At 40.2% G+C, this 17,073-nt stretch overlaps 1 protein-coding gene across 4 annotated transcripts in view; it reads right to left on the reverse strand.

Moving 5' to 3' along the window:
- The window catches only part of DMXL1 (Dmx like 1), a 90,165-nt gene extending 73,092 nt beyond the window's left edge, over nucleotides 1-17,073 (reverse strand). For 3 of the 4 annotated variants that reach the window (XM_080573574.1, XM_080573573.1, XM_080573576.1), the window contains exons 1-2: nucleotides 16,846-17,073; nucleotides 5,472-5,597 (exon numbers count right to left, since the gene is read on the reverse strand). In XM_080573574.1, coding sequence (XP_080429700.1) covers nucleotides 5,472-5,597; nucleotides 16,846-16,932 — 213 coding nt within the window. In that variant the 5' untranslated portion in view covers nucleotides 16,933-17,073. Of the gene's footprint in view, nucleotides 1-5,471; nucleotides 5,598-8,129; nucleotides 8,185-16,845 lie in introns of all 4 variants that reach the window. The other variant, XM_080573575.1, reaches the window with a different exon arrangement.

Here is a 17,073-nt window from a genome sequence, read left to right on the forward strand (position 1 = left end):
TTGTAGTACAGTCAGCATTCATTGGTGTTTCAAATTCTTATTCCATCAGTGGCATCAGCTAACCCAAACCTGCATTAAGGCAAAATTAAGAGTATTTTATCTCAAGACATCTACGTAAAAGCAAGTTTAAAACACCTTTTAAGAAGGGACAAAACATGACAAATATATGTGCCTGTCTCTAAATTGGAGAGAGATGGATTTGAACAGTGAACTATGGTGGATAAAGAATTGGCCAGATGGCCACAGCCAGAGAGCTGCAGCCAACAATTTAATGTCCAGGTGGAGATCAGTGACAAGTGGTCTCCCTCAGGAGTCCATATCAGGACCAATCATTTTATATTTATAATGACCCAGACAATGGGATCAAACATACCCTCAGCAGATTTTCAGATGACACCAAGCTGAGTGGTTCAGTTGATGCAAGAGAAGGAAGAGAAGCCATCTAAATGGACGTGGACAGGCCTGAGAAGTGGGCTTGCATAAAACTAATGATGTTCAATGAGGCTAAGTGCAAGGTCCTGCACCTATGTTGGGGCAAACCTAAACATTAGCATAGGCTGGGAGATGAATGGATGGAGAGCAGCCCTGCACAGAAAGATTAGAGAGTACTGATGGATGAAGAATTGGATATGAGCCAGCAGTGAATGCTTGCAGCCCAGAAAGCCAACCATATCCTGGCCTGCATCAAAAGAAGCATGGCCCGCAGGTCAAGGAATGTGATCCCTGAAGTGGTCAAGGCCCAGCTGGGGGGCCTTTGAGCAACATGGTCTCGTGGGAGGTGTCCCTGCCCAAGGCAGGGGGATTAGAATTAGATGGTCTTTAAGGTCCCTTTCAATCCAAACCACTCAATGATCCTAACATGAAAGGCCTCAGGCAGAGAGTCCCAAGGCAATGTTGCCTATAAGTACTCTGAAGTATAGAGATTTGCAGAAATTATAAAGTTGCATAGGTCATGCCAATAACCAACACCCTAAATTCTAAAGTAATGCTTGACATTTAGAGGAGCAAGATGTCATGGTTTTGGCTGGGATAGAATAAATTTTCTTCATAGAGGGTTATATGTTGCTGTGTTTGGGATTTTTGATGAAAATAGTGATGATAGCACACCGGCGTTTCAGTTGTTGCAGAGCAGCGCTCACAAAGAGCCAAAGCCTTTCCAGGTCCTCGTGCTGCCCCACCAGCGAGGAGGCTGGGGGTGCACCAGGAGCTGGGAGGGGACACAGCCAGGACAGCTGGCCCAAATGGACCACAGGGATGTCCCGTGCCACGTGGTGTAACGGTTAACAATAAAACTGGGGTAAAGAAGGTTGAAGGGGGGGGGGACATTGGGAGTGATGGTGTTTGTCTTCCCAAGAAACTGCTATGTGTGATGGGCCCTGCTCTCTGGGAGTGGTTGAAACCTGCCTGCTGATGGAAAGCAGTGACTGGATTCCTTGGTTTGCTTTGCTTGTGCACACAGCTTCTGCTTTACCTGTTGAACTGTCTTTATCTCAACCCATGAGTTCTCTCACTTTTACCTTTCTGATTCTCTCACCCATCCTACCCTGAGGCAGTGAGCGAGCAGCTGGGTGGTACTCATCTACCTGCCAGGTTAAACGAAAACACAAGATAATGCTACTATCTACAGTTCTGATATTCTGTAATAGTCAGTTTCTTATTTCTGTGAAGTTCTTGCTCAGAAAGTATTGTTTTTTAAAGCAACGGTAAGTCAGAGTCACTTTATAGACCATGTTTTGATTTCAGTATCAGCCACAAATATTTTAGGAAAAAAAGTACCGAACAATTGTACCTAAATTAATATTTAAACTGGAACAGTAGATCCATGGTTTCCAAAGAAATCCTCCGCATTAAAAAGAACAGACAGTTAAACCTCTATCAAACTAACAACCTAAACATCAGCCTGACCCAGAAATGCCAACAATAATTTTGTCACAGCTACAAAATGGCTAAACAAACCTTTTCCTTCCATCTCAGACTAATATCTGCCCTCTCTAAACCTCTTTAAGTACCTCAGTTACTTTTATTCCAGTAATTCCATTCCACACACCAACAGCAGCATGTCTACATAGAATCATGTTGATTAGACTTTCCCCCCCCCCCCCCCCCAACCAAATGTGGACAGATCTTCTGCCTATTATTGTTGGCTTTTTTTGTTTGTTTTAAAGACAAACTAACATTAGCATGCCAAAATGCTACACAAGGAAGTGTACAGAGCAACTGTTACCACATGGAAGTTCCATAGGCTTCCATGGCATTATAGACACTTTCATTAGTCCTCATTCAGCAGAGTGTCACTGAAAAGAATAATGCAGATTTGAGTGTTGACTAACTTCCCAAATTACCACAATTGCCCAGATGGCAACAAAAATTCTTGCGTTGCAAAGCCCTTGTATTGAATATGTGTGGAGATGCCTTACTGGGTTGTAAGACAGAGGTTACCACTATTTGTGTGCCACCATCAAGTGGAACTTCCCTCACCCTCATTATTTTGTCCAAACTACCAATGGTCTCATTTTATGAAGTTTTAGTGTAATCTTATATATATCAGTTTATATTAACAAAATATATAATAATTTCTATATTGTATATTATTAATATAACAACTGTTAGTAATATTATTATAAAATAGTTTCTGGATACACTTATGTTTTTCCCCATTAGTCCTCCACATTAAACAGACTGACTCAACAGTTTTCTCATTCATGAGGTCTTACTAAACGATATTAGCATTCACTACCAATCAACATAAATAAAACAATCAGTTACTTTGAAAAGAATCCAGACTGACTAAAAAAAAGTTCAGTTCATTTAATTATAAGCTGTGAATTCAAAACCCAACTTGCAAATTCAAAATAATTAGTAGCCCTACTGATAAGAAATGTCTTATTTAACAAACTGCTCTTACTTACAGAACCAATCTTCTAGAAGTAACCTATTAGCATTTAAATTAAATGAAAATTTTAATCACTACCTACAATTTTCTTCATTAGTAAAATATTCTGTTCCATAAATAAAACACATCATATATATTGTAACAGTGCTGTCACCACCTACGACACTTAAAACAACTTTGATTAAATATTTCAAATTATCTGAAGCTAGTGATATCTTCTTGTACACTGTCAGGTATTTCTATTAGCCACGCCATCAGAAAAACTAAAATTTTGTCACATTTAAATCAAAAGTTTTGGTTTTAATTTACATGTTAATTAGAAGAAGTGGCAAGAGGCTTGTAGCTTACACTGTGTGGGAGATGGTCAAGTATAATACTCACTTCCAGATAAATCTTTCATTACCATGTTGCATGCAACCAGAGGCAAGCGATTCAGTGGCCTACAATTACATTGTCCTCTTTGTAGAAGTAATTAGTCCTTGTAAATCTATGGGAGATTTATTTATTTATTTAACATATATAGACACAAACGCTTGTAAATATAAACAGATATATGCATGCCCTCTTTGAGTGATTAAAAACTCTCATACAACTTATCTCATTCTTTGAGATAGAGTTAAGTTTCTCCCCAAAACTAAGGAAGTGAGAATATGGTGCCATATCCCAGCCTACTATTCAAAGCCAAGGAAGGGGTTGATTAAGCATGAACCCCCAAGGTGGTGCTACTTCAAAGTAGTTTCACAAGGCATTAGCTTCCCAATGAACTAGAACTGGATTTAGAGGGCAAGAACAAATGAAAATTTGAACTCATTATTTTCATAACCAGTAAACAACCCTTTTACAAACTAATTCTGTCATCCAAAGGGAAAATGATGGGAAATCCTTCAAACAGAGGTAAAGGCCAGATGTTTGTAGAAGATACTTCAGAGCAGCTCTCCGTAAGTTAAAAAATTAAAAAGGTACATAATTCATAAACTACACATTATTAACAGATGTCTTCTTGAAAGGTTCAAAATTACAGCCAAATTAAGCTGCATTATTTGCATTCCATTTCTTCCTATTGATCTTAAAGAACAATCTGGAGGTTAACTGAAGAGAAATGTGTCAATACTGATGATGATTCTCTAAGAAGGTATGCCATTTTTGCAGCAGCAAGCTGGAAATACACTGACCTATCCAGTCAACAGATTCCTAGTTATTCACTACTTATTCACACAAGTTATTCCTAGTTATTCACACAACTGAAAGTTGTTTCAATACCCTACAAATACATCAGACTAATCACTAGCAGCAAACTATGTTAATTTGCAGAATCAAAGTGACCATGTAGGTCTATTTACAAACTGATAAAATCCTAAAACTTAGTAAGTTCAAAAGTTTGATATATACATATATATAAATCTGCAAATCAAGGGCAGTTTGTCATCTAAATATGTTCAGAACTGCTCTCAGGAAGTCAAGATTACCTTCCAAAATTGGAAGAAAAATATTATAAACTTGTGTTTTAAGTGATCTGCACATGCATTTCACCATCCATTAATATACATCCAGTGAATTCAAACAAGAAAACTTTCTAGTTAGCAGCCAGGGGAGAAACAAAATTCTTTACAGCTCTGAGCTACCAGAGATGGAAAAGAGAACACTTCCACATTTTCATTAATGCTCCTTCACTACTGTTGCAAGAGTTCATCATTCAAACACTAAAATGCAGGAGCAAAGAGTAGCTGTGGATCCTTTAGACTGTCATTCATGGACTTCACACGTAAACACAGAGCAGTTTCCATGCAGAGGTCTTATCTCAAGACTGACACCATAATCTAACCAAAGCTCTTACCAATTTACAAGGCTCGTAGTGATATGCAGAATGATAATGTTACCACCCCACTAAGGCTTAAAGAAAGGAAAGAAGCAAAAAAAATACCCTCTTCCATGAGCCAACTTTTACCCACAGTTCCTACTTCATTGGTAAAGAGTTTAACAACACTGTGACATCCCAACAGACAGAGCTGTTTTGTTCATTCTTTTTTATTTTTACAGTTAAGAAAGGTGTCTGTAAGAATCATTTTAAACCTGTCTAAAATAACAATTTACCTACCTACATGAGAAGAAGATGAGAACTCAAAGAAGGAAAACTCTATACAAAAGCAATTTTAAGCCTTTATGAATTACTTGAAAGCAATATTATTCTTCTACATATATGACCTGAAAATGATTTTTCTGGAAGAACTCATCTGCTGCCAGTCACTGGCATATCGAAGCATGACAATGACACACTCAGCAGTGTGAAGATAGAGTGAACAAATTAACTTTGCTCCCACCTTTCTCATCTTTTGGTCAAATTATTGTTATCTCCTCTATGCAACTTCCTGTGCAGCCCTACATATCTTCTACAATCTCATAACCATGCTTAGTATTTCACATTTACTATGCTGCTTACCATAAAGAAAGAGATGAAGCAATCAGCCATTTTGCTATTCACTCTTGTGAGTATTCACCTTAGCTTGCAAGCATCCATGCTCCTGAGAAAGCACTTAACATGACATTGCTAGAACATGATTCATTACAAACACCTACATACCTTTCCCTGTTGCATTGAACAGTCCACACATCCCACTTGAATGTTTCCATGTTTTGCTCCAGGGATTATCTGTAACCTTTCAAAGTCAGTCCCTAATACAACAATATCACATCCTGATGCATATGCCTAAAAAAAAAAAAAAGAAACCAGAAAAATTAAACAAAGCTGTAACTACTCATAGCATCAGTGTATCAGTAAAGAATGAAGTGACATAGTGAGTGCATTTTATCCATGTACAGCAACACAGAGAAAAGTACAAAGACAGTTGCAAAGATCAAACAGATGTCTACAATTTCAATCAAGCAACAGAAGTGGCAGATTACGCTCTCTCCATACTTAAAAGCACACCACAACACTTTTGTAACAAGGAAACAGTGGTTTAAAATTGAAGAGGCAAAATGGACGGAGTTATAAAAGAAACTATGAGAAAAGAAAAAACGTGAAAAACAATGTTCACGCAAAGCAGTATAAAGTGATTATATTTCGTAGACTCGAAAAAGAGACATCTAAAAATAAATTTTCAAAAAGGGGGAAGAGAGGCAAGAAGCTAAAATGCTGTAAGCCATTTAGAAAAAGATAAAATTCAAAAGGAAAACAATGAAGCTTGGCTATAGAAAAGCTAAAGTTTCAGACTAACAAGTTTTGTGTTACTTGCATGCCATGGATTCGTTTTATCTTAAATTTATGTTGTCACTAAGTAATCTAACACCTTTACAGAGCCACCTGTTGAGTATTGCAATGCCTGAATGAAATAGAAATTCTTATCTTTAGGTAAATCATATTAGAAACTAGGCACTGATTAAAATGTCATGAAATATTAAAGATTTGAAAAACTTCTGGAAACAATAGTAATCAGCATCATCCAATAAGCGTACAAAATATATCATTCAAGTACCAAAGTCCAGCAACAAGGAAGGCACAAACAATGAAAAAATTAAGAGCCAGTAAACGAGTACCAAAATTATTAGCACCAACAATTGTATTCTGTCAAAAGACAGACAAACTGTGAAAACAAACTGCTGCCCAGGAAGATTCAAGAGCAGAACAGTATCACAAGAACTGTGGACTGAAGACTGCAACCAACTCCACTAATTTCTAGTATATTTACTAAAAAAATACTCTTGACTTGAAAAAAGCAGAAAAATGGAACGCTAGATTTGCAAATTTTAGATAGGATGGTCATGCTTTTAGGTGTTTCAGGTTAAGGAGCAATTTTTGTCAAACCTGTCCTAGACTATTGTACCATTACATATATTAAAATGAAAAAATAAAACAAAAATGAAGATTTCAGTGCAAAGCTTATTTCCTCTGCAACGTGTTTAGTCTATTTTACACCATCTTGCCCAGAAAACCAACGACCATTCTCTGCCAATATTCAGACATTATTTTACAACTTTCAGACTACCCGCCACCTTTAAAATAACCTGATTGTTGAAAGTGCTCTCTAGAATTCTTCTGTAGACTAAATACCTTTACTTATGATCATTTACTCTCACCTTTGTGCCCCTTCCTGTCCTGTCTCCTCCTCACCTTCACAGAGATTCAATCAGTACAGTTCCTCCTGTCAAAACTGGTAAATTTATTACAAATAGGCAAACTGAACTGTAGGCTCTGATTTAGAACTTATACCAAAAGAGATTGAGTTCTATTTTCTGTTCAAATTTTAAAGTGATTATTTTGACATCGCATGAACTTGACATGTTGAACTTTTGATCTGTTCCTCACAGAACATTTTTTTCTGAAGTCGAAAACCGTCTCACCTGGTGACTCAATGATTAAATCCTTAGTCCACTAGGCAAAGTTTATTCCAAAGTACAATATATACATCTTTTCCCAAAACCATTTTGTTGAATTTACTGTTTTGCATGAAGGCAATTTTAAGAAACAAAATACTCCACTTCAAGGAGATAATTAGAAATGTTTTTAAACTAATCAAGTGCCAAAGACTGCACAAAGTCCTCTACCTCTTCTGTATGCCCCTCTAGTCCTTATCAATACTTTGTAAATTTACTAGATTTATCCACGTTTCCCTCCATTTCTACATTCACAGACAAGCCTGAGATCATGTAGAGTCACAACACTACAGTATTTCCACCAAAGGGAGAGAGCAGCAGCATAAATAGTAATACAAAGTAGCAGCAGCAATCCCAAAGTTGGTAAACTAACCATTTTAACTGGATCAAGAACACTATCAGTCTTAACACATTTAAAAACAAATCCTGAATACACTTGGATTTTGCATTGGAAGAACTCTGAAGTAACTATCACACCCTGGAGTTTTTAGGAACTTGCATATTCAGCGATGTATCAGACATGAGGACCTAAAATAGTACCAGAACGCAGTCCTGCTACTCTACGCTTTGCTGGACAGTAGTAGCTCAAAGAGGTATGCAAACACCCTATACTCATGCTGTTTCCCGCAAATGCCCCATTTATGAATGTAAAATCTTGCTCAGGAGCTATACATCCTCTTCGCTTTAGCTACATTTAAACAATTATATTACTTGACGATTAATATTCATTTCTTGCCCAACTTCATGTGCAGTGTGTTTAAAAAGAGAGCGTCAACTCAGAGACGGTATTTCTGACAGAAAGTTTGGGAACATCACCTCATTCCACCAGCTCCCAATTCCAATAAATAACTATAAATGTACTCACAAGAATCCAGACAAGCGTTGGGGTAAAAGGAGTGTCTTTTTATGATCTTCAATTTCTGAAGAAAAATAGTAATACTATTTTTACATTCTGACAATTCTCCACATTACCTGAACAACAACAACAAAATTGACATCCAGGAAAAATAAATCACTTCTGACATCAGTCTACTCAGACAGATCAGATCATACTTGCTCACGCTGACTTCCTAACCCCCAATAAGTTAGAGTACCATTGATTAGCTCTTAAACCTGTGGAGCAGATCCGTCCCCAACGAAGTAAGAAAAGAAAAAAAAAGAAAGCAAACACATTTTCAAAGAAATTCCTAATATAACTATAGACAAGCAGAAGGAAGCTGACTTGGGAGGTGACCTTTGTTGTTTCTTCGATAGAATCATAAAACCATTAAGGTTGGAAAAGACCTCTGAGATAATCTGGTCCAACCATGCCACTACCACCAATATCACCCACTAAAACAAGTCCCTAAGCACCACATCCAACCTTTCCTTAAACACCTCCAGGGACAGTGACTTCACCATCTCCTTTTCCAATGCCTAACTATTCTTTCTGAGAAGAAATGTCTCCTAATTTCCAACCTGAACCTCCCCTGGCATAACTTGAGGCCATTCCCTCTAGTCCTGTCACTAGTTATCTGTGAGAAGAGGCCAAACCCCAGCTCCCCACAACTTCCTTTCAGGTAGTTGCAGAGAGCAATAAGGTCTCCCCTGAGCCTCCTCTTCTCCAGACTAAACAACCCAGTTCCCTCAGCTGCTCCTCACAGTACTTGTGTTCGAGGCACTTCACCAGCTTCACAGTCCTTCTCTGGACATGCTCCAGGGCTTCGATGTCCTTCTTGTAGTGAGGGGCCCAAAGCTGAACACAGTATCGAGGTGTGGCCTCACCACAGCAGAGTACAGGGGCATGATCACCTCCCTGGTCTTGCTGGCTGCACTAATCCTGATACAAGCCAGGATGCCATTTGCCTTCTCGGCCACCTGTGCACACTGCTGGCTCATGTTCAGGTGAGCATCGACCTCACATATCCTTTTCCTCTGCACAGCTTTCCAGCCACTCTGCCCCAAGCCTGTAGCGCTGTGTGGGGTTGTTGTGGCCAAAGTGTAGGCCCTGGCACTTAGCCATGTTGAACCTCATCCCACTGACCTCTGCCCATTGACCCAACCTGCTGGAGAAATGTTCACCTGCAGGAGAAATTTAATTTCAAAGACAAAAGGGAAAGAACACAGAAGGCAAGCAAGTTATATATTCAACAAATCAACAAAAAACAGTCAGAACAGATGATAATTAAGCTTTCTGGCAAATGCAATTTGCTTCCTCTTCTACTGTTTCCTACCATCCCAGTCCCATTACACCTCATACTGACCAGACACCTCAGGAGAGAAGGTTGAGTGCTTCCCCTAGCCCAGCTTGTCTTTTATTGTCCCTCAGGTAATTCTTTATTTAAATAGTCTCTGTGAAGAGAAGCCACATTCTCATACACATTCAGTGGAACCCACATGTCAGTTCTGAATGCAGTTTCTAAGCAGTAATATCCTTAAAAAGACACTTTTCTAGAATAAGAGCAAAAAACTAACTACTGGACATTTTTTTTTTCAGCTCAGAAAACAGTATGAGGTATTTCAGCAAAGAATCATAGAATCATTTAGGTTGGAAAAGACCTCCAAGATCATCAAGTCCAACCTGCCAAGTCTACCACTAAACCATGTCCCTAAGCACCACATTTACATGTTTCTCAAATACCTCTAGGGATGGTGACTCAACCACTTCCCTGGGCAGCCTGTTCCAACGCCTCACAACCCATTCAGTGAAGAAATTTTTCCTAATATCCAACCTAAACCTCCCCTGTGCAAACTGAGGCCATTTCCTCTTGTTCTATTCCTTGCTGCTTGGGAGAAGAGACTGACCTCATCCTGCTACAACCTCCTTTCAGGCAGTTGTAGAGCACACTAAGCCTCCTTTTCTCCAAGCTAAACAGCATCAGCCCCCTCAGCCACTCCTCAGAAGACTTGTTCTATAGACCCTTCACCAGCTTCATTGCCCTTCTCTGGACACACTCTAGCACCTTGATGTCTTTCCTGTAGTGAGCGGCCCAAAACTGAACACAATACTCAAGGTGCAGCTTCACCAGAGTCATATACAGAGGAACAATCCCTTCCCTAGTCCTGCTGGCCACACTGTTTCTGATATGAGCCAGGATGCTGTTGGCCTTCTTGGCCACCTAAGCACACTGCTAGCTCATATTCAGCCAGCTACCAATCAATAGCCCCAGGTCCCTTTCTGCCAGGCAGCCTTCCAGCCATGCTTCCTCCAGCCTGTAGTGTTGCATGGGGCTGTTGTTCCCCAAGTGCAGGACCTGGCACTTGACCTTGTTTAACCTCATACAGTTGGCCTTGGCCCATTGGTCTAGCCTATCCAGATCCCTCTGCAGATCCTTCCTACCCTCAAGCAGATCAACACTCATGCCTAACTTGGTGTCATCTGTGAACTTACTAAGGGTCCTCTTAATCCCCTTGTCCAGATAATGATAAAGATACTGAAGAGAACTGGTCCCAGTACTGAGGCCTGGGGGACACCACTAGTGAAGAACCTCCAACTGGATTTAACTCCATTCACCAGAACTCTCTGGGCCCAGCCACGCAGTTTTTAGCACAACGAAGCATACATGCGTTCAAACCATGAGCAGCCAGTTTCTCCAGAAGAATGTTGTGGGAAACAGTGCCAAAAGCTTTACTAAAGTCTAGGCAGACTACATCCACCGCTTTTCCCTCATCTACTAAGTGTGTCACCTTGCCATAGAAGGAGATCAAGTTCATCAAGCAGGACCTGCCCTTCATAAACCCATGCTGACTGAACCTGATCACCTGGCTGTCCTGTAGGTGTTGCATGATTGCACTCAAGATTATCTGCTCCATGAGCTTCCCCGGCACCAAAGTGAGACTGACAGGCCTGCAGCACGGTATAATGGAAGTCACTACTCAGAAGTAATGGGTACTTTCTATACCCCAACTGTCTCAGATACAACAAAAATGAATTCTGCCAACTAGCCAACTTTTATCTACTTAATAGTTCACGTCACTCATTTTTGTTTTGACAGTGCTAAGATTTTTTAATTATTACTTTTATAAGCTACAGAAACTAAGAAGAAAAGTATGCAAGTGCTCTGTTTTCTGTAGGACAAGAAGCAATTCCAGAGAATTAGCATGTCATAACTCTTCTCTCATCTATATCACCACGTTCCCTATTAGCATTTTTTTTAAACTATTTATTTATTTTTATTGAAATCGAGGAAGGGAGGGGAAGACAGGCAGGGGCAGGAAAATGTTGCCATACTGTTAAACTAATAGAGAATCCCTAGATAAATTCCTGAATATTTTTTAAAAAGTCAAGCAGAGGCTCTTAAGTCTGATTTTGTTGAACAAAAGAAGCCTTTCACCTTAAGAATGTCCTGGAATATTTACAAACAAGTTGTCTTTACAAAATGAGACAAGCAGATACTGTTTACATTATCATGTTCTTGGAATGTTTATTAAACAATGCTTTGTTCTTTTGTTACACAAATGAACAAGGTAGAACTAGTTCAAGCTGCAGGAAAATGGATTTCACTAGCTGGTGACATAGCAAAACAAGCCTGAAATTAGGAAGTGAAACATGTTTTAGGCCTGCAAAAATAAATGTTACTTTGCGTGCCACACTGGGTTTTCAGACGGTTTCTACCTGTTCTTTTAATCAGATGTCAGTTTTTACTTCTGAAATCATATTTCTTTGGAGATCACATTTTGACACTAATAGTGCATTAAAAGCATGTTAGTTTTAAAGGAAAATGGTACACACAATTTTATGAACTATTTTCATTTCTTTCTACAGTGAAAGTCTGATACACACAACTTTTAGAAACGAAAGCCTGGTACACGCAAATCAGACTCTAGCCTCAACAGGAGAAAAGCAACAGAGTAAAAGTCTTGACCTCTTACGCAGCACAGCACCTCTGAAACAGTTATTTCCTTTATACCCACCCTCTTTATATATTTTTTTCTATGTATGGACATACGAAGTTTGTGCTGTTGTTTTTGCTACAGCTACGTAACAAATGAGAAATAATCCTTCGTGACCTGCGCAAATTTTATTTAACCTACATCTCTTACATGCAGAGCACACGTACACCTACCATAAACTGCCTATTCCAGATAATATTCGCACTATGTGTGCACTCACACAATTATTTATATAGTTTTCTATATACATCTTAATATACATATATAGGTATAAAACACATGCAAATATGTACGGGTTGAAGATACAGACTAGAAAGAACCCTGTGCTGGGCACAAGGTCACGCAGAACCACCCAGCTGAAGCTGACCAAGGATGGCATGCAGCAGGACACACTAACTGTGGACATGCTCTGTCCCAAGCTTCTGCACCAGAAGCTTACCAGTACAACCACCCATGCTACCTCTTGCTGCCTCTGGTTCGCGGCCACTCCAGCTATTGTATCTGAGGTACTTCTCAAGGGCTCATCCTGGCCATTTTTACCACTCACAGGTCTTGACGGTACTTATGTCTCTTGCAAATGAAATGAGGCAAGTCCAAAAGGTCGGGATGTCAGGGTTCACAACCAAATTGACCAATTAAACAGATTTTACTGAAATTCTGTAATAGCTGAATAGTATTTTTATGACATGCTTGAAAGAAGTTTCCAATAGCTACTTTACTACCCTAGGGAAGTTGAATTTCCCACTTAGAGAAAAAACAAAGCTACTCCAAGGAAAAAAAGCAAACAAAATGTAGACTAAGAACAAAAACTTATTACCAAAAAAAAAAAGAAAAAAAACAGAGAACTTATCTTCATCAATTACCTGTTTCTTCTGCTGGATTGGGCACATAAGCATAATACAACCTCAGTTTGCCTGGGCTGAATGCTGCTTATATACAACACAAATTGCATTATGTCTCACTTCCCTCTGTTTTTCTCCCTTTCTCACCCCTTCCTCTTTAAAGAAAAATGTACAAAATTCAGTCTTCTGAAAAATAAAGATAAAGGCAAATAAATCTATCAGCTAGGTAATACTGAAAAGATCTGTGTTTTTCTCCTTTACACAGAACAGTGAAAGTCAAAACGGACACAGTCACCATGAAACATCTCTCTGAATTATTCTGTTGAAAAAAAATATCTCAGGCAGACATTCATACTACTTTTTTTTTCAGCATGGTCTCTCCCCTCTGCCCCTCCAGTCACAGACACTGACGATGATATATCTTAAAGGTATAAACCAAAAAAGCAAGGAAACAGAAATATAAGCCATCAGTTAAAAAAAAAGAGACTGTGTACTCTGTATGCAAGTTGAGAGTATTGAGAGTATTACATTTAAATATGTTATTTAAAAAATACTTTTCAATAAGAAAATTAATTACATTCAAGAAATACTCTTATCCTAGGGAAAAAGTTTTTTTTTAATCTGTGGAGAGTATTTAAAATAATACAGTTCTCCAAGTGGTGAATTGATTGGCCATGCACTTAGAAACAAGGCCTACTGAAACTGCACTTTTCATTGATAAGGTTCAACTGTTTTGTTTTTTCCCACGTTTAGCTCAGTTAAAAATATTTGATTTCTTAAGTTCAGAATAGGTTAACCAGGACATAGACAAAAAACTAGTATCAAAAAGGCTTCCTTCTCTTGTCTAAGTTACAATCAAGAGGTAGGTGCAAAGAGTCTAACTTCTCAGAGACTCTTATGACCACTCAGTTAAATTTCTTGACTATAGTTACCCATGAAGTTATAAATACAAGGAAAACGTTAAATATTTTCTAGACAGTCTAGCAACAATTTTACTGAGCCTGCTTTTATTTATCAAACAATTTTATTAGGCTGGAAATCTCTACTGTATATTGCTATCCAGTACCTTTGGAAAAATTGAGTGTGGTCTTGATCAAGCTACTCAAAAAAACACATTTTTCAGATGTTCTCTAACATAATATTTCAGTTTTGTCAATCATACAAAACAAGTCTCAGGTCCAAGACGACTTAAACTACACACACAGAGGAAATCTGTCCAAAAAAGATTCTGCTTGAGTTGAACTATGCAATTTATCTTTCTTTCCCAATTTTTCACCCCTACAAACAACAGCCCTTTTGCAGCTACCATAACCAGTCCCAGGACTTGTGCTTGTAAAGTTCCTATTGCTGATAGTGATTTTTCTCTCCTTCTGATATTTTGTGATTAAAAAAAAAAATTTGGAAAAAAAAAGTCACCAAAGCAGAACTGAGTAAGGAAACACACACAGAGCAAATCAATCACAAGAAGTGTTATCAGCGTTGATTACCTAATAATTTCTACACAACTTCCATGAAAACTAGTATAGCAGTATCCTAAGTATGTGAGCATGAACTTACGAACTTATTAATCAAATGTTTTCTGGTATGAAATACTCCACATATGAAAACAAAGAAAGTAAAGGATGCATTCCACTGCAAATAAAACTATTACATTTCAGGAGAAGTACATCAAGAGCAAATGGATAAATTCTAACTTCTGAAGGCCGAGTTCTTTATATTTATTAGCATACCAGATATTATTATCACGCATTCTCATTAGCATACCAGACGTTATTATCACACATTCTCAGTAGATAAATAACAGGAATGCTTCTTATGTTATCTTGATCCTTATGAGCCTTTTCCTATAAATAAAAGGCGTGCCAAAAACTCTTTAGCAGCATTCCCTCTAAGGAAGCTCAAGCTTCCCTTGCCACATCACATTCTAAAGAAGAAATCCAGAAAAATGAAAGACAGAACTTCTGCCACCTGCACACCGTGAGGACAAGTACCTCAAATACCAGTTTAAAACCGAACCAGGTGTTTTCAGAAAGGTTCATACAATTCACTGTGTATAGACACTCCCTACTAATTTAATATCCAAGGTTAAAGTCAAGAATAATCTATTATTTTCTGCTTAAAAATAAATGTTTTAAAGCTTTTTTACCTTATATTCAGTACAACAGTGCAAGCAATATTCTGGACAACACGATATATAAAAAAATGAGGTACTGCAGAACAAGTTATCGTCAGACAATGACGACTCTCCCCAGCTGTACAGTACAGAATCCTGACATATCAACTCCTGTGTTTCCAGTGTCTCTGACCAAAAACTGACAGATGTTTGATGAAGTGTTTATATTATTATTTAGTACTGATATATCATTCATTAGTTTTTATACTTGTTAATGCTTACATCTTGATTTCAGATGCAGGAAAAGAACTGTCCATTTTCCTATTAGATTTTCTAAAGGTTCAGTCCACCATTTCCAGAAAAAGGAATTAGTTTTAGAACCTTTCACTTGTTACTGTTTCTAAGCATTCTAGTGAATTTAACATGGCGTTATAAAATGAGTAACAACGGGGAAAAAAAACAAACAAGAACATGAAGCCAAGGATATTTCTGTTGACAGTCTTAAATCTGAGGAAAAGGAATCCACTAATAACCTTCTGAGCAAAAGGACAAAAACCAAGTAGAATGTGTCTATAGGAAACACTGTTACTATATTTATGTCAAAACAGATCTTGGGAACAACACACCAATAAAAACAAGGAAAGCTGCACTCTCCAATGGTTCCCTTCTCCCCAGTTCTCACTCCGTTTATCCATTAGGAAATTCTGACTCTTCCTGGAAGTTAGGCTGTAGTAGCAGAGAGTTCTTCAGTGACACTGATAACTTGACCTCCTTCTCCCCAAAAAGGAACGTTCTCCTGAGCTTCCCATTTGGGCACCATATTTTGAAACCTTAGCAGCACTTCACTGTACAGTAAACTTTGCTGCCTCTCACCACGTTATTTCCCACCACCTCTGGGTCTCGAACACCTCTGGATACATGAAATCAGAAAATCCAGCACAGCGGGAATGGGAAGTCACAACTGCTTCAGTTGCAGAAGCCTCCCGACATGAACATACTTACAGCTGGGGGATTTTGGGAAGCAAGCACACCACTGACAAGGCCGGACTGACTCCTCAAAGCCAACCCAAAGCGAGCAGCATGAGGATGCGTGGCCCAGGGCTCATGAGGGTGCCCCGGCCTCCCTCCCCATGGTGGCACAGCACCGTGACAGCCGTGCAAGCTGTAAGCACCCAGCTGGGCTGAGGCCAGGCAGGAAAGGCACGCTCAGGTCTTGCACCTCCGTTTACCGTTGCCCTATGGGGCTCCACATGACACTGCTTCGCAGCAATCAGGGGCGGCCAGAGGAAAATAAGGTTAAAAATAGTGACGCGCGGCGAGAAGCCGAGTTTTGTCTCATTTCGTTCCTCGCCTGCCCGAAGAGAAGAGCAGACGGGATATTTTGGAGGGGGGGGTGGGCGGGGCGGGACGAACCCCCCCCCCCCCCCGAGGCAGAAAACCCAAAACAAGAGCGAAAAGGAGGGGGCGGCGAACGCTGACACGCGGCCCCAGCTCCCCCGGGGCAATGCGGGACCCCCCGCGGCCGGCTGCAAGGCGCCCCCACCGCGAAGGTCGCGCCTGCGGGGCGCCGTTTATGTAACAGCCAGGCGGCCACCGCCACCACAGCCACCACCACGGTGGCCACCATCTTCCCGGTCACGGCACGTGCGGTGCCCCGGCACGGCTCGGTGATGGCGGCCGCCCCCAGCCCCGCTGCCCCGCAGGTGCGCCGCTGCCGTCAGCGGGGAAGGTGCACCCGTCCTCCTCGGACTCACCGTGAAGGGCTGTCCGTGCAGGCTTCCCACCGAGAAGCAGTTGTTCCCCGGGTTCACGGCCCCCGTCAGCACCTGGTGCAGGTTCATGGCGACACGCAGGCGCCCGGCGCTGCCGGGACGCCGCCGCTCTGCCCTCCCTCCTCCCGTAGGCGGCGGCGGCGCAGGAGGACGAGGAGGCGGTGGCACAGAGCGCGGGGCGGAGCCTCCCCGGCGGGGCGGTGACGGAGG

This window comes from Anser brachyrhynchus (genome assembly GCF_964034855.1).
Source record: "Anser brachyrhynchus genome assembly, chromosome: Z".
Lineage (NCBI taxonomy): Eukaryota > Metazoa > Chordata > Aves > Anseriformes > Anatidae > Anser > Anser brachyrhynchus.